Genomic DNA, 25,617 nt, shown 5'->3' on the forward strand with positions numbered 1-25,617 from the left:
TAGAATCTGGCCCTAATGTCAAATACAGGAATTGATCCACTATAGACTTCCAGTGATGTCAGGAAGGCAAGAGGAGACGTAAAATTACAATGCCCCCAAATAGACCTATATAAACAATCAACTTTTAAGAAGTATATTTGATTGCAAAATTTATTTTAAAATTATTCTGAATTAAGTTTTCCATATGCAGCTTCCTTTCTGCATGCAAATTTGTTTGTTTGTTTTTGGACAATTGCCACAAATGAAATAATTGAGATGACTGAATCCAGAACAAGTGCAAGTTTGAAAGAGTTTGAAGGACATATGGACTTCATGCCCTGAATGGTCACAGTTCAACTTCGTGATGTTAGAACAATTCAGTTATTCTTCAAAATTAAAGAAGTTTCAACAGCCTTAGAGGAAATTATTTTTACTTGCTTATATACAAAAGGAATAAATACAGATTTACAGATCCGAGCATGCAAATGTATCATCTTATACGAGAGGGACAAATCATGCAGGCAAACTATGCATGAAAGTCATGAAATGGGCTATAAATCCAATAAAAATAAGATATTCGGAAGTTCCACAAAAGGGGGAGGAGCCACAGTCACTCCTCACTGGGCACCATTTGGTCTAGAGCCATCCCTGCCTGGATCAGAAAGTCTGCATTGTGCAGTATGAACACGTTAGCATGGCTGTGAGACCAAGGTCCAGCAACTGTAAGCAAATTCACAATGCAGTTTGGAAGCTCAAAATGGGCTTGGAAATACCAAGTCCATATTCCCAGCTACTAGAGACCTGGGACACTGAGGCCGACAGTGCCCAGAAGTGCTCTAATTCCTTCCAGACAAGAATGTGAATTGGCTCCACCACAATCTCATGATCTTACATGTAGATACATTTAATTGATACAAAACTGCTTGTTACAATGAGATTCAACCATTAATTCATTATTTACCACCCACCCACACACCATCCTAAAGTAAAATAAGAAGTCATGTGGCACTTTAAAGGCTAACATTTAGGAATAAGCTTTTGTGGGCTGGAGCCCACTATCAGATGCATGAAATGGAAACCTCAGTCTGGCACAGATATATACACACACACAAAGACGGGAGTGTTACATTAATATGCACAGGCACAGTGCTAACAAGACCAGTTCAATCAGGGTGAATGTGGCCCACTCACAACAGTTGATAAGAAAGTTAAATACCACAAGGTGGAAAAATTACTTTTTATAGTGTGCTGGCCACTACCAGTCTCTATACAGATCTAATCTGACAGCAACACATTTTCATATGAATTTCAGCTGTGCAGTCTGAAGTTTTTTACATGTTCATGTAAAGCAACTTTCAAAATCTTGTTACTGAGTGTTCATGGAGCTTGAAGTGCTCTCCTACTGGATTCTGAATGTTACCATTCTGATGAAGTGAGTTCCAACCCAGGAAAGCTGGTGCCTAAATAATCTAGCTAGTGGTGAAGGTCTCACAGGGCTCCTCTTTTTTTTTTTTTCCTTCCCTGAAACAGACTAACATGGTTTCCCCTCTAAAGCTTGGCACTCTAAGTTTCTGTTCATGAATAGTTTGATGGATAAAAGGAAAAAGGAGACCTTCACTACCAGGTCCTTCCCATGACAGACATGGCTAATGCTCATTACATTACCAAGACAGCAGTTTGGTGGCCTATACATGAAATAAACTAGTGTCTTAGCCCATGCCCTGGTAGCCCAGCAGTGCTTCTGGCACCTGCATTCATGCCCTATTTTCACACAATTGCAACTAACTCCAGGACTTCTTCAATCCTGTCCTCTGTCTAGGGGGCTCTTTTCCAACTCCAGTCAGCCAAGATACTGCTCCTCTTTTCATTCAGAACACTGCTGAAGATGTGCATTTTCTATGATAACACAAAAAGTACCAATGATTTAATAAACTAAAGTAAAACATCCTAGTTATTTCCTCCTTTTGGCTTCCTACTTCACTCTGTCTACCATAACTGTTTTACTTCTGTAATAAAGGTTAGGGTCAGATGCTGTTTGTATTTTATGTCTTCTTAAGCTCCAAAACCACATCTGGCACTCAAATGATGATGCAGATGAAAAACAGTGTCCACAGCGTAAAAATCAGCCATTCTCTTGGAATCTCTGCTGATACAGATTGAGAGGCACCACGGCTAAATAGGCACAGAATCAGAGCTCTGTCTTCTCACATCAGAGTATGCCATCTTGCAAAGCTTGAGACAAACCTAAGGGCACAGTTGCTGTAGCATAAAATGCTCAGACCATGAATGTAGGATTTCCATTTCCAAGGCAGTCAGTTTGATTTATTTTAAAAGAAGTAAATTCACTTAAAATTAATTTTCAGAAGGTTTATTCCCCCACCAAAAAAGGGTGGCATGTAAGTGGTGAGAACAATATAGGATACTAGAAATTAGCAGAAAACTTCACTTATGAAAAGCAAGATTTCTAATCGTGGGCTAGAACTTAAAATCGCTTTCATTTTTAACAAAGGTCTGCCAAAGAAAGGAATGAGTAAGTACTCCTGGATCTGGCCTGTTATAATGAACTCCATTGTTTACCCTCTGGGAATTTGAATGATGCTAAAAATGAAAAAACCTAGCTAAAATGCAGTATTCTGAGCCAAAGGATGTTTATATAGCAGATTGGCATAGCTCCATAAACAGACATATGCCCAATCCAGTAAAAGTCACATTTTTAATTGCTCAAATGCATTTCTGAACTATAAATAACTCTCTCCGATACCTCAAGATTATACAAAGACATTCAAGTAGCTTTGGGAACTCAGACAGCTCTCTCTCTAGTCAGCAACCCAGTTATTCCTTAGCACACTTTCTAATTGACACTGAAAAGACCATGGGAAACAAAATCTTTGCCAACATGGGAGAAATTATCTCTGTGGTTACAAAATTAGAGTATGGATAGAGCCTTTCTGAAACATCTAACATACAGTATTGCCAAGCCAAATATTGCAGGTATCAGACACTCCCCCGTGACATTTGTAAATAAAGTATCAGAAAAAACCAACTCCCACTCTTCTTCCTCAATGTATATGACAATTACAGAAATTCCAACTTTCACATATCCACAGTGACTAAGTACAGCCTTAGATTTATTTGGATTTTCATTGAGTGCTTTTACAATCAGGGTCATCTTGGCAGTCACTCGATGAATAGTAGGATGTCTTCATGTCAACCTCTTATTTGAGAATCTGTTGATGGCTGATCAGCCCAATTCTGGAGCCACAAGTCCTACCACAAGAGAGGCAGGTATTAGCAGCTGTTGCACGTGTGCATGGCCATTTTTGACTCTCTTTTCTTCTCTGCCTGTCCTCATCTGCACTGCAGCAGGAACTTTCAAATTGTGCCACCCCCTCGTGGATTACCGTTCTCGGGCAAGGTTCTCCCAAGTGTTGACACTGATGCTTCACTTTCATGTGTGCCTTCAGCATGTCCTTATCACTTCTGCTGGCCCTCAACGCTTCTATAACCTTCCTCCACTTTAAAACACAATCACCTCACATTACCAGTCCAACGAAGTTGTTGTTGAATAACAATGGCTTCAATGCTGGTCATGTTCAACTCTTCCAGGACACGAGTATTCATGAGTCTATCCTCCCAAGAGATATTTAGGAGTCTTGAGGCAGCCTTGATGATATTGTCCAAGTGCTTTCAAATGATGCTTATATATTGTCCAGATTTCACATGCATATAGTAGCGCTGGAATAACCACTGCATGGCATACAAAGAGCTTTGTCTTGGGATAGATATCTTGGCTCTCAAAAACCCCTTGTCTCAGGCAAGCAAAAGCAGAGCTTGCATGGCTCAGATGAGGCTGGATTGCTGTATTAAATGTTGACTTTAGCAGAAAGATGACGTCCACTGTATGAGAAGTGCTCCACATTTTCCACGAGTTCTCCATTGACTTCAACAGCAGGTGTGTGAGACTGTCCAGTCAGCGAAAGTTGATGAAGCTCCTTGGTATTTTTGATGTTCAGTGTGAGGCAGAGATTCTCGTATGCTTCAGCAAAGGCACTTAAGCTGGTCTGAAGGGCTGTGGGAGAAAGAGCAACAACCATGTCATCTGCATATTAGAGCTGCATGATTGAGGTTGTAGAAGTCTTGCTTTTAGCCTCCAGTCTCCTAAGATTGAAAAGCTTCCCATTCATTCTATAGATAATCTTCCCACCATCTGGAAGTTTGCCATCGGTGAGGTGAAAGATCATGGTGATAAAGATGCAGAACAGCGATGGGGCAATGATGCAGCCTTGCTTGACTCCCGTTTTGACCTCAAAAGGGTCTCTTTGGGATCTGTTGTTGCTCAGTGCTGTGGCAGTCATGCTGTCATGAAGCAGCGTTAAAATGCTAATGAATTTTTGGGGGCAGCCAATCTTAGAGGATGGTCCACAGGGTGCTACAATTGACTGAGTTGAAGGCTTTGGTCCAGTAGATGAAACTCTGATATAAAATTTGGTTGTGTTTATGACATCTTTCTTGTAGTTGCCACGCAATGGTGATCATGTCCGCTGTTCCTCAGAATGGTTGGAAGCTGCACTGGGATTCTGGGAGAATTTCTTCTGAGAGTGGCAGGAATCAGTCTGCAAGGATTCAAGCTAAGATTTTTCCTGCTGTTGCCAGGAGGCAGATACCACAATAGTTTCCACAATTTGACCCGTCTCCCTTCTTGAAGATGACGACAATCAGTGTCTCTGAAATGTTGTGGCATCTTCTCCCTATCCCAGATCTTGAGAATCAGGAGGCAGAGCTGTTTATGGAGCTATGGTCCACCTTCTTTGAGGATTTTGGTGGGGATTCCATCTACTCCGGTTACCTTGTTGTAATTCATCACTTTGATGGCGGCTTGGACCTCACTCAGCATAGGAAGTATTGAAAGATCATCTCTAGGTGGTTGCTGAGGTACTTGGTCAAGGGGTTCTAGGACCATGGTGGAGGAGCAGTTCAAGTGCTCCTTATAGTGCTCCCTCCAGCAAGAAGCAAACGGCTTCATTGTCTTTCAAGAGTTGGGTACAATCCTTTGATCTCAGGGGAATGATTCCATGGTTTCTCAGTCCATAAACAGCTTTGGTACCATTGAAGAAACCTCCTGCATTGTTGGATGTCAGTGAGATCCTGGAATTCTCACACCTTCTCAATCCGCAATTGGTTTTTCCCAGTGTCATTATTTTACATTGCACTTCTGCCTTGGCATGCGCATCTCTCTTTGTTGTGCAACTGAAAGGCTTTAAAGGCCTGGAAAAGTGACATCCTTTTTGCCTCAATCAAGCATTCTTTTCCACATCATTCTCATCAAACCAGTCCTGATGCTTCCTGGTTTGGTCGCCAGTGGTTTCTCCACAAGCTCAAATGACGGCATTTTTCAATAGACACCATTGTTCTTCCACATCTTCAGGGTGCACTGTCAACAGCTTCCTTTGGAGCGCTGTCTGGAAGTTACTTCATCTGATGGGGTCCTTCAAGCCTTGTACATTGACCTTTTGTAGGATCTGTTTTCTCTGACTTCTCTGTTTAGTGACGATAGTAATTGCCATTAGGAATTGAATAAGGTGGTGATCAGTCCAGCAGTCATCAGCACTAGTCATTGCACATGGGAGAAGAATACCACCATGCTGACAATGACAGTCTATAAAGGTGCCAGTGCTTTGGTCAATGATGTTGCCATGAGGTCTTAAATTTGTTTTTCTGGTGGAAGGTGTTCATGACAACTACCTCGTGTTCCGCACATTTTGTAAGGAGGAGCACTCCACTGGAGTTGCTTTTGCTGAATCCTTCTTTCCCAATGGTGCTCTGCCAGAGCGCCAGGTCTCTTTCGACCCTAAAATCCTCCAAGAGGATAATTTTGGCTTCTTAGCTACGTCTTTCAGGACCACGTCCAGCTGGGTGTAGAATTTCTTCGCATCATCTTCAGCATCCGGAGTTGGTATGTAAGCACTGATGACTTTTCAACAAGCTTCAAGTGGAGATTTATGAGGCGCTCACTGATGCCGAAAAGGGACTTCAGACGGGATCTTTGCCGGTTCATTTTTTTATGGCAAATCCTACACTGTGGATTAGTTTTAATTCCTTCGGTATTCCTTTCCAGAAAAATGTGTACCCTCCACTGTCTTCTCTTTGCTGCCCTCCTCCTGGTGTATGAGTTTCTGCCAGGGCAGAGATATCGATGTTGAATCATTGCAGCTCAAGGGCGATAATTGCTGTGTGTCTTTCAGGTTTCTCACTGTCTGAGTTGTTCATTAGAGTCCAAATATTCCATGTTGCAAAGTTTACTGTTCAATTTTGACTGCATGGAGGTGAACCCAATGGATGTAGCTACCCAGTCAGGTAGAATATGTCTAGGGCACCTTTTCTACTGCCCTCCATGTGGGGTGAGCAGAGTGGATCCTCAGTAGGGCTGCTCAGTCGTGGATGCAACAGCCACTCCGTTCCATCACTTCAGTCCTCAAAACAGAACGAACAATTCATACATCTACCACCAACATGCTGGTTCCTGACTAAAAGCTTCCAGATTTCACAATCCTGCTCCCATCATCGTTCACCAGTAACTGTAGGGTTTAAGTCTAGGATTGTAGTACACAGAGGAAGACACCTGTGCACTGACTTCTTTTAACATGGGAAGGATGGTTGCACTGCAGACAACACACAGCTCTTGATGGATAGAAAACTCAGGTCCCACAGCATGGAATCCACGACAACTGGGAGTCTGTCTGCTGCAGCCTTCATCTGCCTTCACAGCCATTGTAGCATTACCTTTACTAACCTCTGCCTGTTCTGCCATTGCAGACTTTTAAGGTATTTCTTTGTTTGGATCCTCCCACTTGATCTTGCTGCCATAGGTGACCCTGCTGGGGCCACAAGACTCCCTGCAGCATCACTATTGGGTTCATTTGAACACACAAGCCCACTCAACACTACAAGGTGACAATCCAAACAATACCATCAGGATGTATGATGGTAGGCACCTTACGAACACTTAGTAAAAGAAAGTCCCTGTCCTGAAAGGCTTATAGTGTTATGCAAAATATAGGGGAGTGCTTCAATGGGGATTCAAACTCATTTCACATAAGGGTCACTAAATATCTGTTGGATGGGAGCAATTTTTAACCCTTGTAGAATTGGGAAAGATATAAAATGATGAACATTTACTAAAACAAGTGAAAGTCTGTTCACAGCATTAACCAAATCTTGAGGTATTCAGTCCCCAAAAGTGAACCGAAAACCTATAGGTCCACACAACAGACCTCTTCCATATCATCTAAATAAGTAGCGGGTGGAGGGAAAGCAGTTTCTCTCCTCCTAGACTGATCAGTCCATAAGGGAGACTCAACATACATAACATGTGGATAACAGTATTTGTGAGACAGCAGGGGAATGCAGGGCATCAAGATTCTCGATTTCTGCCTCTGTCTGAAGACATACTGGGGACTCATGGTTACTAGTGGCAAGGCCAAATGTCACATCCCTTACAGTGCCAACTTTGTAATGCCAGAAAACCAAACACCCTGCCCACTGTCTGTCCCCTCCCTGAGACCCTGCCCCTTCACCCCCCCATTGGCTTGCTGTTTCACAAGCTTGGTCATGTGCTCATTTTCACTGCAAAGTCCAGACATTTATTGTTTGGACAGATAATTTGTGCTGAAGTTCAGGTTTTATTTGCTACAGGGCACTACAGCTAGTAACCATGAGTCTTTCCCTCCTTTTTCCCATTTTTCACGGTCAATGTTTTTTGTTCACTAAACATACTGCAACTTTGTTTCGGGACTAAGTACCACACATTTTCACAGCTGTAGTGGGTCCCTTAAAGGCCTGCTCCTGAATCGTAAATACCAGTCCACAGAGTACAACCATGAAAAGCTTCTGTTCAGATACCTATGTAATTAAATCTGCAGATCCTGATTCCCATGCCTACAAGCAGATCCATATGTATATTCAAGTGTCAATATCCAGCATGCACTAAGACATGGACTTTCAGATTATCTGTTTAGCACCTACACACTCCAACTAAGATCAGGGTTGCAGGGTAGTAGATGCCAAACATACACATAAAAACAACAACAAGTCCGCAGCAAAGAGTTTATGATATAGCTAGGAAAAAAAAGTGCCAAGAAATGTCTAATACTTTGGATTAACTGTTTAAAGACACCATACTAGAGGCCCAACTGAAATGTATACCCCAAATAAAAAAAACACAGTAAGAGACCTAACAAAGAACCACCACGGCTTAACAGCCATGTTAAAAAGGCAGAGAGAGAGAAAAGGGCAGCTTTTAAAAAGTGGAAGTCCAATCCTAGTGAGGAAAATAGGAAGGAACATAAACACTCCCAAATTAAGTGTCATAACGTAGTAAGAAAAGCCAAAAAAGATTTTGAGGAACAGCTAGCCAAAAATTCAAAAAATGATAGTAAAATGTTTTTTAAATACATCAGAAGCAGGAAGCCCGCTAAAGAAGCAGTGGGGCCCTTGGACGATAAAGATATAAAAGGAGCGATCAAGCAAGACAGTGTCATTGCGGAGTGATTAAATGATTTCTTTGCTTCAGTCTTCACGGCTGAAGATGTTACAGAGGTTCCTAAATCTGAGCCAGCCTTTTTAGGTGACAAATCTGAGGAACTCTCCCAGATGGAAGTGACATTAGAGGAGGTTTTGGAGTTAATTGATAAGCTGAATAGTAACAAGTCTCCAGGACCAGACGGTATTCACCCAAGGGTTCTGAAAGAACTCAAATGTGAAATTGCGGAGTTATTAACAGTGGTTTGTAACCTATCCTTTAAATCCGCTTCGATACCCAATGACTGGAAGACGGCCAATATAACGCCAATATTTAAAAAAGGCTCTAGAGGAGACCCTGGCAATTATAGACCGATAAGTCTAACATCAGTACCAGGCAAATTAGTAGAAACAATAGTAAAGAATAAAATTGCAAGACACATAGAAGAGCACGAATTGTTGGGCAAAAGTCAGCATGGTTTCTGCAGAGGGAAGTTGTGTCTAACTAATCTATTAGAATTCTTTGAAGGGGTTAATAAACATGCGGACAAGGGGCACCCAGTGGACATAATATACCTAGATTTCCAGAAAGCCTTTGACACGGTCCCACACCAAAGGCTTTTATGTAAATTAGGCGGTCACGGGATAGGAGGAAAGATCCTTTCATGGATCGGGAATTGGTTAAAAGACAGAAAACAAAGGGTGGGAATAAATGGTAAATTTTCACAATGGAGGAGGGTAACTAGTGGTGTTCCCCAGGGGTCAGTCCTGGGACCGATCCTGTTCAACTTGTTCATCAATGATCTAGAAAATGAGGTAAGCAGTGAGGTGGCAAAGTTTGCAGATGACACCAAGTTGTTCAGGACAGTCAAAACCAAAAGGGATTGTGAAGAACTACAAAAAGATCTCAGCAAACTGAGTGATTGGGCAGCAAAATGGCAAATGAAATTTAATGTGGGTAAGTGTAAGGTAATGCACATTGGAAAAAATAACCCAAATTACACGTACAACATGATGGGGTCAAATTTAGCTACGACAGATCAGGAAAGGGATCTTGGAGTTATAGTGGATAGTTCTCTGAAGACATCCACGCAGTGTGCAGCAGCAGTTAGTAAAGCAAATAGGATGTTAGGAATTATTAAAAAAGGGATAGATAATAAGACAAAAGATATCATACTTCCCCTATATAAAACTATGGTACGCCCACATCTTGAGTACTGTGTGCAGATGTGGTCTCCTCACCTCAAAAAAGATATACTGGCATTAGAAAAGGTTCAGAAAAGGGCGACTAAGATGATTAGGGGTTTGGAACGGGTCCCATATGGGGAGAGGCTAGAGAGACTGGGACTTTTCAGTCTGGAAAAGAGGCGATTGAGGGGTGATATGACAGAGGTATATAAAATCATGAATGGGTGTGGAGAAAGTGAACATAAAAAAAATTATTTACCTTTTCCCATAATACAAGAACTAGGGGACACCAAATGAAATTGATGAGCAGTAGGTTCAAAACTAATAAAAGGAAATTTTTCTTCACACAGTGCACAGTCAACCTGTGGAACTCCTTGCCAGAGGAGGCTGTGAAGGCCAGCACTCTATTAGGGTTTAAAAAAGAGCTCGATAAATTTTTGCAGGTTAGGTCCATAAATGGCTATTAGCCAGGGGTAAAGTATGGTGCCCTAGCCTTCAGTACAAGGGCAGGAGATGGATGGCAGGAGATAAATCACTTGATCATTGTCTTCTGTTCTCCTTCTCTGGGGCACCTGGCATTGGCCACTGTCCGCAGACGGGATACTGGGCTGGATGGACCTTTGGTCTGACCCAGTACGGCCATTCTTATGTTCTTATGGATCTTCAGCAATTCTTAATTAACTGCTTTTGCTTTTTAAGAACTAATACATTTCTTTTAGGGCTTGTCTACACTACCTCCCTACTTCAAAGGGAGGATGGTAAACAGGGTGTTGGATGTTTATTAACGAAGTGCTGCACTGCATATGAAGCACTTCATTAAGTAAATTCCTCCCCACAGCAACTCCGAAGTTTTAAACTTCGAAATGCTGACTTGCGTGTAGCCGCAGCTCACCTGCCGGTTTCTTTGAAGTGCCAGGGCAACTTTGAAGGCCCTTTACTCCTCAAAATTTTGAAGCAGGGAGGTACTGTAGACAGAGCCTTTTAGAGATCCCCCCACTTTCAAAAACCTGCTGTAAAATGAGTACATTTGTATTTTACCTCATTTTTTTTGTGCACAAGCTAGCAAAATGAGTAAAAGTCAAAAAGAGGTAGCTGCAACTTTTAGTCACACAGATACACGTGACAATACACTCACCTCCATACAGTAAGACAGTCTCTTACACATATACAATGCACACATGCACGCACACTTTTCTAAGGTATGCCTAAATCACCCAATCCGAATGAGGGTGGGCTGGAGAGGAAAAGATGGATCATTGGGGTGTGGGGAGGATACGGAGTAGAGGAGGCCAAGAACACAAGCAGGATGGGAGTGAGAGTGGATGACGCATGGAGGATGGATGGGAATGCAGAGGGTAGATTACAGCTACAGCTGTATGAGGAGGTGGGGAGCAGGAGTACAGCAGTGGGTGGAAGTAAATGGGGTGCAAGAACGTAGGGGAAAAGGATATGGGGATACGGCTCTGGGAGGTGGAGAAGATGGGTGGGAAATGGGTAAAAGGGGCACACGGTTGGGACAAGCAGGAGTGGGAGGAAGGACAGGATGTAATGGGGGAGGGATGCAGTGAAGGGTATGGGTAGAGCCAGCCCTACCAATAAGCAAGCTACACAGCTGTGTGGGGCCACGGGGCATTTGGGGTTACCACACAGGTGGCAGCTGGCCAGGAAGGGACAGCATTCCAAGCACTCCCAGCATGGAGGTAACAAGGTGGAGCCAGGGAGTGGAGCTCAATGCACTGGCCAGACGGAGTACCTAGGTAGGGGCTGGGGTTAGGGGTGTGACCAACCCACCAATGTGAATCTGTCGCTCCCCTAATGCCTTGGCCAAGAGAAGAGCTCCATCTCACTCTGTGGAATGAAGCGAGAGGGGCCAGCAGGCAGACAGCTCCCTGCAGAACAACCTATCCTTATCTTTTTGCCTGCCTCTTGTGCCCTGTTGTTCTCTCCCCGCAGCCACCCCCTCCCCACCTGCAAACTGGAGATTAGCCCTGGCTCACCGCCCTCCCCAACACATGCTCCCAGTCCCTTCCAGCACTGAGCAGCCAGCAGGGTAGGGAATGCAGGTGCTCAGTGCCTTTCCTCAGCAGCCAGACAGCCTGAGTGCTCCTGGTCAGTCCATGCACCCTGGGGTTGCTGCAGAGCAAGGCATGGGCAGGGAGCTCCCCTCCATCCCTCTCAAGTGGAGCCCAACCCCACAATCCCTCCCCCAATGCTGAGCAACAGCACCACCACCCCCAGAGTGGACAGATTTCCCGCCTCCCTCACAAGATGAGCAACGAACCCAATGAATTTTAAATGCATAGGTTATTTGTGATTATATTTTCTATTATTCAACCAGCTCTATTAAGGTTGAACAGTATTTCTGCAAGTAACATTCCACATTTTTTCAGTCAATTTAATATCTTTGTTTTTCAGCTTAAGCTGGAGAAGACACAGCATCTGCGAAATGGATGTGATCTCAGATCAAGGGGTAAGAACATAACTTGAGGAGAAAGAATGTGTGCGCATCAAAACAGGAGATAAGAATTTATTTATTTTAGTGATCACATTTTTTCTAGAAGATAAACATTGCAGAATAAAGAGAGAAAGAAGTTCAAAGGGATTTCACATACAATACAGTATTTTACTCCCCAAAACTTTTAAAAGAAAATTTCAGCTATACTGATTTTGTCCATGCCAACCTAACAGGCTACAGTCATTTCTTGTGCGTCTCTTTGAAAGTTGGAGGAAAGACTACCAAAGGAAAAAGAACTAAGGGAGACAGGGAAGAAATAAAAGAACCAAGGGAAAGAGAAAGATTGATGGGGGGACCCAGAGGCATGAGAATGGTGATTGATGAGTAAGTGGTAAGTCAATGAGTGCAATAAGTCAGAGTAGAAAAATGGACAAAAAGAAAACACAAAAGTTAAAAGTGAGGTAGAAGGGACAAGAGACAGGAAAAACAAAAACAAAAAAAAAAAATCACACATGAAAGAGTACAGAGTTCAGTGAAAAAAAATATTGGAGGGAACGCCAACTAACAAACAATTAATTGGGTCAGAAGACACTCTATAGACTAAAAATCAAGTACAGATAGAACAAGGAAAGAAAATTATGGAGACAAACTGAGATGTTTATTTTACAGAAAGTTTACTTTATTTTACATATTGATTCTACGATTTAATGGTGGTTTGGCTGTTTCTAGTAAAAACAGCTATAAATTTGCCTTTCTATATTCTGTGGAGACATACACATGGTAGAGAAAGGTAGACATACACCATTTCAAAGTCACCAAGCAAAGGTATTTAACCCTCCACATTCTACACATTTAAAGTTAACAGAAATATTCCTCTGTCTGTCTAATACATTAAGTTTGGATTTTAAATTAAATTTACTCAATGCAACAAGCACCAAGACATCACACTATAGCCTGTGTATTAACAGTGTAATGAACTATGATGTAAAATGTTATGAGACCATTTGAAATGTTTTTGAAAGCACTCCCCCCCACTGAAAAGGGCTAGGCTGACCATCCCTCCCGTATTGGGTGGAACGGTCCCATATTTGGGATGCCAAAAAAGCACCCTGACTTTTTTTTTTTTTTTTAAGTGGGACTGATTGTCCCCTATTTGGACCCTCCCACCAGCTGACCTTTTCCACCAGCACTGCTGGTGGGAGTTCTCAAAGAGTTCACCAGGAATTTTCAGCTGCAGCTCCCCCAGTGCTGCAGGGGGGAGGGTGGGATGCCAGAAGCTGCAGCTTCCCTGGGGCTCCCAGTTCCCCAGAGCTGGGGTGGGGGCAGTAGCAGCAGCTGCTGCTGCTGCTTTCCCAAGGTTCAGGGAGTGTGGGCAGCTGCAGCTTCCCCATGGCTGGGGGGTTGTGGCAGCAGCAGCTGCTGCTTTCCTGGGTCTTGGGGAGCACCAGCAGCTACTGCTTCCCCAGGGCTGGGAGTGGGGGCAGCAGCTGCTACTTCTGTAGGGCTCCCAGGGAGCAATATGGGCTGCTGCTGCTTCCCCAGGCTCCCAAGGAGGGCTGACAGCTGCCGCCTCCTTCCCAACTCCCTGGGGCTTGGTGGAGCCACACCTCCCCACTTATCTTCCCATCCCATATTTGGGACAGTGAGAGATGGTCGCCCTAAAAAAAAAAGCTCTGCTGAAAATGGCACATAATTGGATTGTTTTAAAGTGAATCCATCAAACCAATTCAGAACTTGTTTTAAACCAACTACATTAAAAATAAAACAAAATAAAATGAAAGGATGGGAATGACCATCAAAAACATCACACTTAGTCATTAAAAAATGTGTCTGTTTAAGTTATCAAGCTTTCTTGTTGGCTTGAAAAGGACAGAAAAAGCAAAACAAAATCAACATGGTAACTGGATATTACCTCGGAAGCTGCACCCATATTCCCTTTCTAGGTTTGCTGCTTCTGTCTCAGTGCTTTTAAGAGAAATTTTAATCCACAACTGGGCATTTACTAATGTTTAATTTTCTCACTGTCCTTGTAATTTTCCGCAGTAAAAATGACAGCACAGTTCTACTTAAACTGGGATTTCCTAACATTCTGAGGGTTTGCCTTCCATGCTTGATTTTATTTTATTTTTCAATTTTGTTCTTGCTGGCTCCACTGGACACTTATGCATCCAAGTATAAACTAATCCCACCCAGTGGCCCCTGCCACAGCACCGTATTAATGTTAAGTTTTTGGGGGAGACTCACAGGTTAAAACTACAGAGGTTTTAGGAAGGAGAAGAGGACCCATAGTGGTAGTAATGAATTAATGAATGTTACCAAGGGGGAAAGATGAATGCTCCTTTTTATTCCATAATATACTAGAAAGATGACATTAGATTAAAAGTAAAGCAATGACAGTTTGCAAATTAAGTTACTGAGCACCAAGTCCCCTGAATTCAATTCCTGCCATGCACTCCCTAGATGTACATTACTTTGTCCAAGCCACGTAAGGTGAAAATTCAAAAGCATTGACCTAACTGTTCCCATTAAAGTCAACAGAAGACTACACATATTTTGGCATACCTCAGTTCTCTGTCAGTACACAGGGTTAATAATACTTTTTCTGCTATTCTTTGGATACCTTGTCTATTTTGACTGTAAGCTTTGTCCCTTGTTATCTATATGCACAGGACCTAGTACAGTAGGGCCCTATTCTGAGATGGATTCTTCAGGAGCTACTGCAATCAAAATAAATATAAATTACAAGGACATATTTACTGTAAAATAGATTAACTAAATGCATCTTCTAACATATTTATCTAAGATATGGAACTTAATATGGCATGATATTTTGAAAATTACTTTCATGGTTTCAAAAAAGCATTATTTCCAGCGGCAAAAACAAAATATAGTGAAAGTTATAATTAATGGTTAAGGTAAGGACATATTTTCAAGAGTGCAAGACTAGGTTCTATCTCCTTCTCCTCCAATGGAACTTGATGGGGGGCACTGGGGGACCTCTTTTCCCCCACAATGTATTGTGTAGGTAGTTGCTCAAGCACTACCTTATTGTAATAGAAGCAACATAAATAAGAAAAGAAGATGAAACATATTTGGAGTTTAATTTCCTTTTTTACTCAAACTAGTTTTGTGCATTAATTCAATGTGACATAGAACAGAACACAGTACTTTAACTTGGTAAAAACAAGCACTTGGAGTTACATTATTTCTACATGTGTCATAAATTAAACAAGAATATTGTAAGTTAGTGAAAGTTTCCATTTCTTGTCTCCTCTCCTTAGTAATGAGAAAAAGGGAGGATACCCTGAGAATGGGAGGCTGCACTTGGAGAAAATTAAAGATTCCTCAAGGAATGCTCTCAGTGAATTTAAGAAAAATGTTTGATTCAACTGACTGGGAGTTGTTAGGGGAGAGGAAAGTAAATGGAGTAACTGGCAAATGAATTTGCATATGCAAGACACTGCAAGAATTGCTTTTTACAAAACATATGATTTATTATTAAAACCTTTGTAAGTGGGTTACTTGCCGGTTAACGTGCCAAGTGTAGGCATTTAGTGAGAACTTGCTACTCAACCATATGCATACAATCCTCTAGTCTATAAAGGTAAGAGGCTGGAGTCTTTCAAACTGGCAGTTGACTAGAATGTGGCTCTCCTTCCCTCTCAGGTTCTCTCTTCTCTGGTTTCAGAAGCTCAAACATAGCACAGGAGAACACTGGATCACACGTAAGCTATTTACCAAAAAACACAGGTCTCGGTCTCGGTCTCTCTCTCTCACACACACACACACACACTTTAAAAAACAAATATGCAATGTGACTTGAGAGTCTACAATAGCTATATAAATATTAGAAGCTAGTGAGGTCACATACAAGACCACCAGACCAAAAGCTATTGCAAGAGAAGGCGAAAACTTCTGTTGCTCAAGGAGGAGGAAGAGGAGCCACAATAACCCCATTCCAAAATGTACCAGACAGATGTTGCCAGGAGAGTATAAACAGAACTACCTTCGTGGACAGAGAGCGGCCAGTGCAAATGGAAAGGGGCAGCTCCAGATGCAATGTGGGAGACCCTTTGGGTTGACTGATGAGTAATAGAAGCCCCACAAATCAGAGAGATGTTATACGTCCTTCATATGGGCATGACGCCACCGATTCAGGTAAAGCCTCCCTAGAAGCCTAGTAATTTTAGACTTTTTTTATGCCTGAAGTCTAGTTTTCTACTATTCTTCTCAGATATGTTCATTCAGTAAAATAGTGCAATTGTCCATTAACTAATCAGAATTGTGCAGCGTTGTTCGAGAGCTCCTGTAGGGAAGTGTACTCCATGAACATGACACTGCTTTCATTCAAATCAAATCCAGTGATTTAGGTCACATTTTCAAGTTACGCTTGTCAGCCTCAGCTAGGCTCCTTTTCAGTCACCCCGGTGTGGAAGAGGCTTACTTTTCATTATTCGCTCTACCACCCGCCTGAGTAAAAGTAAAATGTTTCTTGAAGAGAAATACTACATTAAGTAATAGTCAAGGTGAACTGGAAGTACAATAACTGCTTTAACATAAGAGTTTCATTCAAGCTATATGATGCAGAGTCCTGAACTGCAAGGATCAGTTCAACAGAGATCTGCCACTTAAATCAGCTCCCATAAGCTACTGACAGACCATAGATATCACCAATAAAACACAAAAAAGAAATATTACATTACTGCAGCATATTTCCATTGACTGTTCAATGACCCTGAAGTTACAATACCATTCCCCCACAACTTCTGAGAATTGACTTTTATAGATTAACCTATTTGTTTCAGCAACATATCCCATGGGAATAACAAACATCCTAATTCTGAAATGGCTTCTATCTTTTCACGTCTAAAATTCTATTTTTAACATTTTAATATTAAAAAGTGTGATTGTTACATGACATGCAGATAATTTTAACCAGTGATGCAGTTATTTATTCTGTAACTGTAAAACTGAATAGAAAAAACTTTACAAAATTTATGGTGACGGGGAGATCAGTGTAGTGCCAATGTACATGGGGTACATATACATTGTATACATTGGTCTAACATACACATTGTTTAAAGGAATACTCCATAATTGAATTTAATTTGCTCAGTTAATAGGGAATATGCATCCGAAACCAAATTCAGGGAGTTTAAATAGCATGACAAAACCAGTTCACTTACTGGAGGAAAAAGTTCAAGCCAATGAAAGAATAAATATTTTTAAGACTCCATCTTATACCACCTAAATGATTTTTGTACATATTACATTATGTACTTTAAAAAAAGAACCAAAAAACTTCTGAGGAACTCTTACCTTGCATTGTTGTTTTTGTGGGTTCTGAAAACAGAGGAATGAGCAAAAGGTAGATGAGGTAGACAAAAGAGAGCCCATTGTAACGGAACACACATGCTGCAAAGGAAAAAGAAAAAAAGAGTGTATGTTTATTAATCTGGCCAACCTCTCTGGGAATACTCAAGCTTAAAAGACAAATTGCATTTGTCATGAGCTGTGTATTTGACAAATACTTACAACTACTACAGAAGAAAGTTAATGGTATCATCATTCATGGTATATGTTTTACAGAATTAGTAAAGGATCAATTAAAGAAAGCAATATAGTGATTCAAAACATGCCTGCAGTATCACATATTTCATTCTAGAGGAAGGGTGGTCTTGTGGTTAAGGCAGAAGACAGAGTCAGAAGACCTGGGTTGTTCTTCCAGCTGCACCACAGACTTCCTATTTGACCTTGCATGAGAGTTACTTGCGTGCCCTCATTTTCCTCATCTGTAAAATTAGGATAATGTTACCTACCCCAAAGGAATACAGCAATACTTAAATTAATATCTGAGATTCTCAGGTAGAAGGCACTAAAAATTATTACTACTGGGGAAGACAGACTAAATTCATAAAGTTATTCAATCTCCAGATTAAACCTCTCTGCTCTGGGAGTCTCTGGTCTGGCAATAGCTGTGGTCTGGCAGTATGTCTCAGGGACTAGGAGCCCTTTCAGCCAAAGCAGGGCCAGCCCAGAGTGTCCTGACCTCCCCTGGTCTGGCAAAATCCCTCCCTTGGGACCACTTGGCTCCCAAGGGTGCCAGATCAGAGAGGTCCAATCTGTAGTGAAATTAAAACCTCTCTCTCCATGTTCCCCTGTTATTTGTGGTTATGCAGAATGTAACATTCATATTTTATTTTTAACCACAAAAATTCTGGAATCAATACTTCACAGCTAGCTTTTATCCTGTGCTCATTCCAGGACTCTTATTAAGACCCAAGGTAAACTCCCAAGGGTAAAGCTGAACAAAAGACCCTGTAGTGAGAAAACAGAGTCCCCATATCAATTCTCCATGCCAGTGGTATTTTCAAATTTCATACTGACAGAATTAGTACCAGGAATTCTGCAAAGGAGGCAAATAGTTTATTAACTGTTTTTATTCATATGTTCAGAATTACTGTATTTTCAACTGAAAAAGATCCTTTCAGGAAATATTTGTTTAAGAAGCAACACCATGAAAAACAGCGTTTGCTCCGTCAGAGTTGTAAAAGCAGACTATGTTGCAAATCAAGTATGTGAACTCCTTTATTAAAAGAACCACAGCAGGACGTGATCCACCTGTTTAGAATCACAGAACTGGATGGAACTTCAAAAGGTCCTCAAGTCCAGTCCCCTGTACTCATGGCAGGGCCAAACACCATCTATCCCATCCCTGACAGGATTCCACAGCCTCCCTAGGCCGTTTACTCCAGCAGTTAACACACCCCGACAGTTGACAAGTTTTCCCTAATGGCCAGCCTAATGCTCCCTTGCTACAATTTAAGCAATTGCTTCTTCTCCCATGATCAGAGGTTAAGAAGTGTGACAGACTACTGGCCACAAAGCCTGAACCAGAGCTCTCTTATGCCACCCTGACCTGAGGAGGTAAGGGGAGCTGGCTGAGCAAACCATGGTCCTGATGGCTGGCAGCTGTGAGCCCCTGGAGCAAAAGGCTATAGAAGACAGCTGGTGGAGCGTACAAAGGGGAAGTTCAGGAATGCTAGAGAGAGGAAGGGGCGGAGCAAGGGCCTGGAGGGCTCTGCTCCCCTGTAGCTAGGTAACCAGCGGGGTTACTATCATCAACTATCAAAACAAAAAAGCAGTCAAGTAGCACTTTAAAGACTAACAAAATAATTCATTAGGCGTATACAGACTAGCACGGCTTTCTCTCTGTTACTTAGCAACTATGGTTGTGAGACTTCCACACATCATAAAAGCAGAGGTGCCTGGAACAGCATTAGACTCTCTTTCATCTGTGGAATGAGCAGGGGCCTGGGGTCCAGGACCATGAGAGGCCCCACTACAGGGGAAAAAAACCCCACACAATTTCTATCCTCCTTTTAACAAATTTCTAAGTAACTGAAAGCTCTTATGTCCCATCTTGGCCTTCTCTGTTTACAGATTAAACAAATCTAATTATTTCACTCTTCTCTCATGGGTCATATATTTATTTAGATACTTAATTATTTTCATTGCTCTTCTCTGGACTTTCTCCAGTTTGTCCACATCTCTCCTGAAATGTGGTGCCCACAACCAGACACGATATTCCAACTGGTCACAACACTCCTGCTAATAAAACCTAGGATGATGGAGGTTCCCCCCACCCTTTCTTTTTTTTGAGTTGTATTTAGCTCGTGGTCCACTATGACCTCCCAGATCGTCGCTTTCTACAGTATTCCTTCCCAGACCTGCCTCCCATTTTGCCTTTGTGCAACTGATTTTTTTTCTACCTTGTTGAGTACTTGTTGCACTAGTCCTTATTGAATTTCATCCTGTTTATCTCAGACCATTTCTCCTGTTTGTCCAGGTCATTTTGAATTATAACCCCATCCTACAAATCACATGCAAACCATTCCAGCTTGGTATCACCTGCAAGGTTTAAAAGTGAACTCTCTAGACCATTAACTAAATTATTTATGGAGATATCAAACAGAATCAGTCCCAAAACTGATCCCTGTGAAACCGTATTCGTTATGCTCTTCCAGCATGACTGTGAACTATTGATGATTACTCTCTGGGCATGGCTGTGTAACTAGTTATTCATCCACCTTATAGTACCTCCATGTAAGTTGTATTTCCCTAGTTTGTTAACAAACAAACAAAAAAAAAAAAAACAAAACCATGAGAGACTTAGCCAATGTCTTACTAAAGTCTACATATACAGAAAGGTATCCAAGTACACGAACCCAGAGTACGTGAACCCGTTCTTACGCAGCTGACCCCGATTCCCACAGTAAACCCTGGAAATGCACGATTTCCACTTGCGCTTAACTCTCTCCCTCCCCCCAGCCCTGATTCAACCCCACCAGCTCTGCAGAGCCCCAGTCCAGCCCCTTACTGCCCCTCAGCTCTGATCACCACCTGCGCATAGATCCTGCTCACCCCACTTCCCTGCCTCTGGCTCTAGTTCACCACCCCTTAGGTGCAACTCTGGCTCAACCTCCCCGGCCCCAGTTCAACCCTGCTGCCGGTACAGCCCCATGCCTGTCTCCAGTTCAACCTCGTCTCCCCGCAGTTTAAAGCCGCCACTGCCCTGCCCGCATGCGAGGATCCAGTTCAAAATGCCTGACTTGGTTCATCCTCCTCTGTGCTCCAGTTTACCCCCCCCACACACACACACACCCAAATCCCATTTGCCTACCCTGACTTCTGTACCCCCTGCTTCTTATCCTGTGCCCCTACGAGAACCCAAGCAATGCCAGGTACATCTGCTAGAATCGTATACGCATGTGTGTACACAAAACAGCTTGTGAAAAGAATGATGATGTATTTTGGAATGGGAAAATATTCCTTCAGGTGGGGAACCTGGAGTGTCACAGGCTGACCTGCCCCTCTGGTGACAGAAGCCATGGCATGACCTGCTACCCCCTACCCTCCGGGAAAGTTCTGACCAGGCCCTCCCAGCTGGGAGCTGTGGCCTGACCTGGCCCCACTCCCTCAGAGCAGGCAGGGAGGTCAGGAGCCATGGTCTGACACAGCCCCCACTCTCCGTGACAGGCAGGGGGCTGGGGGTAGCAGCCTCACCCCTGCCCCCCACACAAATGCCCCTTGAAGGCACACGAGAGGCTGGGAGTTGCAGCCTAAACTGCTCTTCCGCCCTTAGGACAGGTGAGGGGCTGGAAGCTGAGGCCTGAAACATCCCCCCTCCCACTCCCAGAGGATATGTGAAAGGCAGAGGGACAGAATCCAAGGCCCAACCAACCATTGCCCTACCCAAGACAATCCCAGTGCCAGGAACTGTCAACTCATCCCTCCTGGAGAAGATGTCAGAGCCAGAAATCAAGCCACGGCGTATCCCCATTGGCCCTACCCCGAAGGAGACATGAGGGCCCTGGCATCTTCTTGCCACCAAAAACAACAGTCCAGGCTCTCCCCCACAGACCAATGACACCTTTGCTACCATGGGAGTCCCTAGCAAGCTCCCCTATAACTCCCAGCCATGTGGCCAGCTCCCCTACTTCTGCACCATCACATACATAGCCCTACCAGCTTCCCCACCCTCCGCCCTCAATCTTGCACCCTCCACCATCTGACCTCAGCCCCCCGCCCCACCCTCTCCTAGCTACTGCTTTCACTCCTGTACCCCTACTCCCTGGCCACAGCCCCACACACTCCTAGCCCCCTCTCCTGCGCTCCCTCCCCCAATAAGCAACCTCCTTGCTGTGACTCCTGCACCTTACACTCCGTGCTCTGAGGCCTCCCACCCAACCTCCTGCCCTGCACTTTCCACTCCCTTCCCTGAGCCCCACCATTTAAATAAAGCATGTATATTTTCCTTTTAATTAAAGAAATCCTTCAGTTAAGAATCTGACCAACACCAAATACATCTGCTATAATCAAAAAAAACAAGCCCTTCACTGAACTGCTCATCTGTACAAAACAATTTCAAAACACTTTTCTTTTTAGACCCAAAGGTGAGAAATGCTGTGCCGGTTACCAGAAGCAGCACAGACACTTATTCCCAACAAATCAATTAACAATTTCACACCTTTATCCCAGAGCAATCAGAAGCAACCTATTGCTGGAACATAACATGAGCTGCGTAATATTTTACACCATCCTGCTAAAATGCACAATACAACCAAAATTAGATATGTAGGATATTTCAGTTTTATAAAAAACAAGCTGAAGAACTATAGTTAAGAAGAAATGAGATTTAGCCTTATACTGAACTGGCTGAGCACTGCTGTCTATGTACACTGAAAGAATGATACACATTCTGCTCTGAGCCCATTTGTTATCAGCTGAGTTTCAGTGAAGTAACAGTGCAGAATTTGGACAGAAAATCTAAAATGTGCAGCACAAACATACCTTTTTAAAATAGTTTATAACTGAGATTTTATTAAAAGTTAACACAAAATGATTGCATAGATAATATTTGACTACCTACAGTACAAGCATTATCATCTGACATCCCCAGTTTCCCTGGGAACTAAGATACCAGATGATAAAATGTGCTGGTTATTTGGGTTGGGGACAGATAAGCAGCCCCATTCTACACCCCCAGCCAGGCAGCTGACCCTACAGCATGCGGGTTAACTGAATGTGCTAATTATTCGGGTGCCAGATAACCAGGCTTTTACTGCATATAAAAATTATCTATAATATGGCAACCTAGACTGGTGAGCGGGCCACAAGATTGTCCTAACCAGAATGATCTCCCTAGATATGTTTGTTTTAATGGCTGTACTCATGTATCTAGAATTTACAGGATATGCTGACTGAACTGTAGGACCGCTTTGTCCGGCTGCAGAGAGAGTGCCCAGCGCCCTCAGAATGTTGTATACAACCAGCAGGCACCCACTTCACATGCCCTTGCTTCACAAGTGTGTCACTTTAATAATACTGGTAGGAATAGAAACCAGAGTAATCTGGCATTCCATGTTGCAAAACGTCCTGTGGGCCACACATCCACCACCAGATTAGAGACTAGTTTCAGTGTGAGACCACACCACAAATCTCAAGTTTTCAATATTCATAATCACCGTAACAAATATTTATGATCTGAAATTAAATTAAAAAAATAAGCAAAACCCAGCAGTAATATGAGAGTGAATAACGCTTTTAGCATAGCAGTAGGACATGTACATTATGCTTCGGTTGCAACAAACTATTATATTCTGGCTACTGTCTAAGAACAATTCTCTCTAGATCTCTTTGCACAGGCAGGAGCCTTTTTACAGTACCTTTTTTGTTAAATTAAGGGCAGTGACTAAAATTATGTTTAGGATTAGGGCCATCAAGCAGTTAAAAAAATCATTATAAAATAGTAGCTCATTTTATTTTTGGATGCTTTCTACATTTTCTAATACTTTGATTTAGAAGATAAAGTGTACCATATTCATTTTTTTGCAGTGCAAGTATTTGTAAATTGAAAATTTTTATTTTTTGATTACCTCATACACCTACTGTAGTGAAAACACTATCATGAAAGTTGAACTTACTAACATAATTCTGCACAAAAAAAGTGCTTTCAAAAATAAAACCATATAAAACTTCAGAGCTTACAAGTCCATTCAAACCTACTTCTTGTTCACACAGTCAAGTTTGGTTACTATCTTCCAATTCCAGCAACAAAAGTGCCATGTAAATACCTGTTTTCACTTTCTGCTGAATAGTAACAGAGAGGGAGCTGTGCTAGTCTATACACTATCAAAACAAAAAGCAGTCAAGTAGCACTTTAAAGACTAGCAAAACAGTTTATTAGGTGAGTTTTCGTGGGACAGACCCACTTCTTCAGCTGACATTGTAAATAAGAAGCAGGATCTCCCATCAGTGTACACAAAATTGTTTGTCTTAGTGACTGGCAGAATAGGAAATAGGAATGACGTACAGGTTCCAAAGTGGGGGTCAGCAACCCCCAGCATGGATGCCAAGGGTAGCATATCAGCTGACTTTCATTGGCACACAAGGTGGGAGTTCAGCCTCACTCCTCCTCCTCTTGATCAAAGCCATGCTGCTTGTGGATTAGCAAAACACCAGCTAATGCTACCAACCACCACCTACACAGTATTAACAAAGCTGTCGTAAGAAAGATTATTAATGACTTTAAAAGGTCTCGCCAGTACTTGAACTGTACATAGAGATCAAAAGGTCAAATTTCAGCACTCTGCCTCCAAAAAGGTTGCTGACTCCTGTTCTAAAGTTTTAGATTTTTTTTTTAAACTTTGGAGTGCAGTTATGTAGCCAAAAAACAACCTACATTTGTACATTACACTTTAACAGTAAAGAGATTGCACCTCAGCACTTGTAGGAGGTGAAATATACTATTTTTCTTTCTCACATTTTTACGGTGCATATATTTGTAATCAAAAATAATAAAGTGAGTGTGTACACTTGGTATTCTGTGTTGTAATTTAAATCAATATTGAAAATGTGGAAAAACCCATCCTCAAATATTAAATTTCAGTTGGTATTCTATTTACCAGAGTGATTAACTCAAAAGAATTAAATACGACTAAAAGTTTATCACAAGTTAAGTGTAAGTGACAGCCCTACTTAGGCTCTTAAAGATTAACACTTCTCACGTTATTTTGATATCATTTTAGGACAGCTACTGCAATTCATTGTAAGAAGTTAAATTCTGAACTTTTTTCCCCATCTAATTACTTTTTAAAAAGTACTTCAATTTCTTTACCAGAAAGCATACATATGTTATACAGAATTTTACAAAGACATTTTAAAACAAAACACATTTTGGGATGTTAGCTTGTGGTACACTCTTGCTTCATATTTTAAATATTAAATATTGGATATATTTAATAGTGTGTAATGGAAAAAGTGCCAAGAGGCCCTAACAAGAGAGGCCCAAGGCTGCTTGTGCCAGGTGCTTTATATACACAAGATGACAAGACCTGCCTGCAAATAAATGACAGTTTGACAGCAAGGCATGAGGAAATGTGCACTGTAGAAAATGGAGGCTGTTCTAATGGTTGCAATTTACTGCCACGTCCCATTAACAAAAATTTATTTTTATATGAAATATTAATAGCCACTAGCAAGATTTTTGTACAAACATTTCTAAAACCAACATTTAATTTCACGCTTGTCTAAACTTAACACTACTGCAGCACCACTGTACCATGTCAGCTTAGACATCAACTACACTAACAACAAAGATCTGTCCAGTGGCACCTTAGAGTCTAACAAGTTTATTAGGATATTAGCTTTCATGAGATACAAGTCGCAGTCCCAGATGCTTAAAGTGAAAGAAAAGCTTTTGTAATTCCCCCCCTTTCACTTGAAGCATCTGAAGCAGAGAGAGTTGTATCTTGTGAAAACATGTCCTAATAAATTTGTTAGTCTCTGAGGTATCACTGGACTCCTTCATGTATTTTCTCAGACTAACATGGCTACCTCTCTGAAAACTGGTGGTAGGGATTTTCCTGTTGGCATAGATAATGCACCTCCCTAAGAGGCAGTAAATAGGTCAATGC

The 25,617-nt window shown here is 42.1% G+C and overlaps 1 protein-coding gene across 3 annotated transcripts in view; it reads right to left on the reverse strand.

Annotated features, from left to right (window-relative positions):
* PIEZO2 (piezo type mechanosensitive ion channel component 2) overlaps nucleotides 1-25,617 on the reverse strand; it is a 443,043-nt gene that overhangs the window by 339,991 nt on the left and 77,435 nt on the right. For all 3 annotated transcript variants that reach the window (XM_074987458.1, XM_074987460.1, XM_074987459.1), the window contains exon 2: nucleotides 17,459-17,554. In XM_074987458.1, the coding sequence (XP_074843559.1) occupies nucleotides 17,459-17,554 (96 nt within the window). The remainder of the gene's footprint in view (nucleotides 1-17,458; nucleotides 17,555-25,617) is intronic.

Source organism: Carettochelys insculpta, chromosome 2, assembly GCF_033958435.1.
Source record: "Carettochelys insculpta isolate YL-2023 chromosome 2, ASM3395843v1, whole genome shotgun sequence".
NCBI classification, from domain to species: domain Eukaryota; kingdom Metazoa; phylum Chordata; order Testudines; family Carettochelyidae; genus Carettochelys; species Carettochelys insculpta.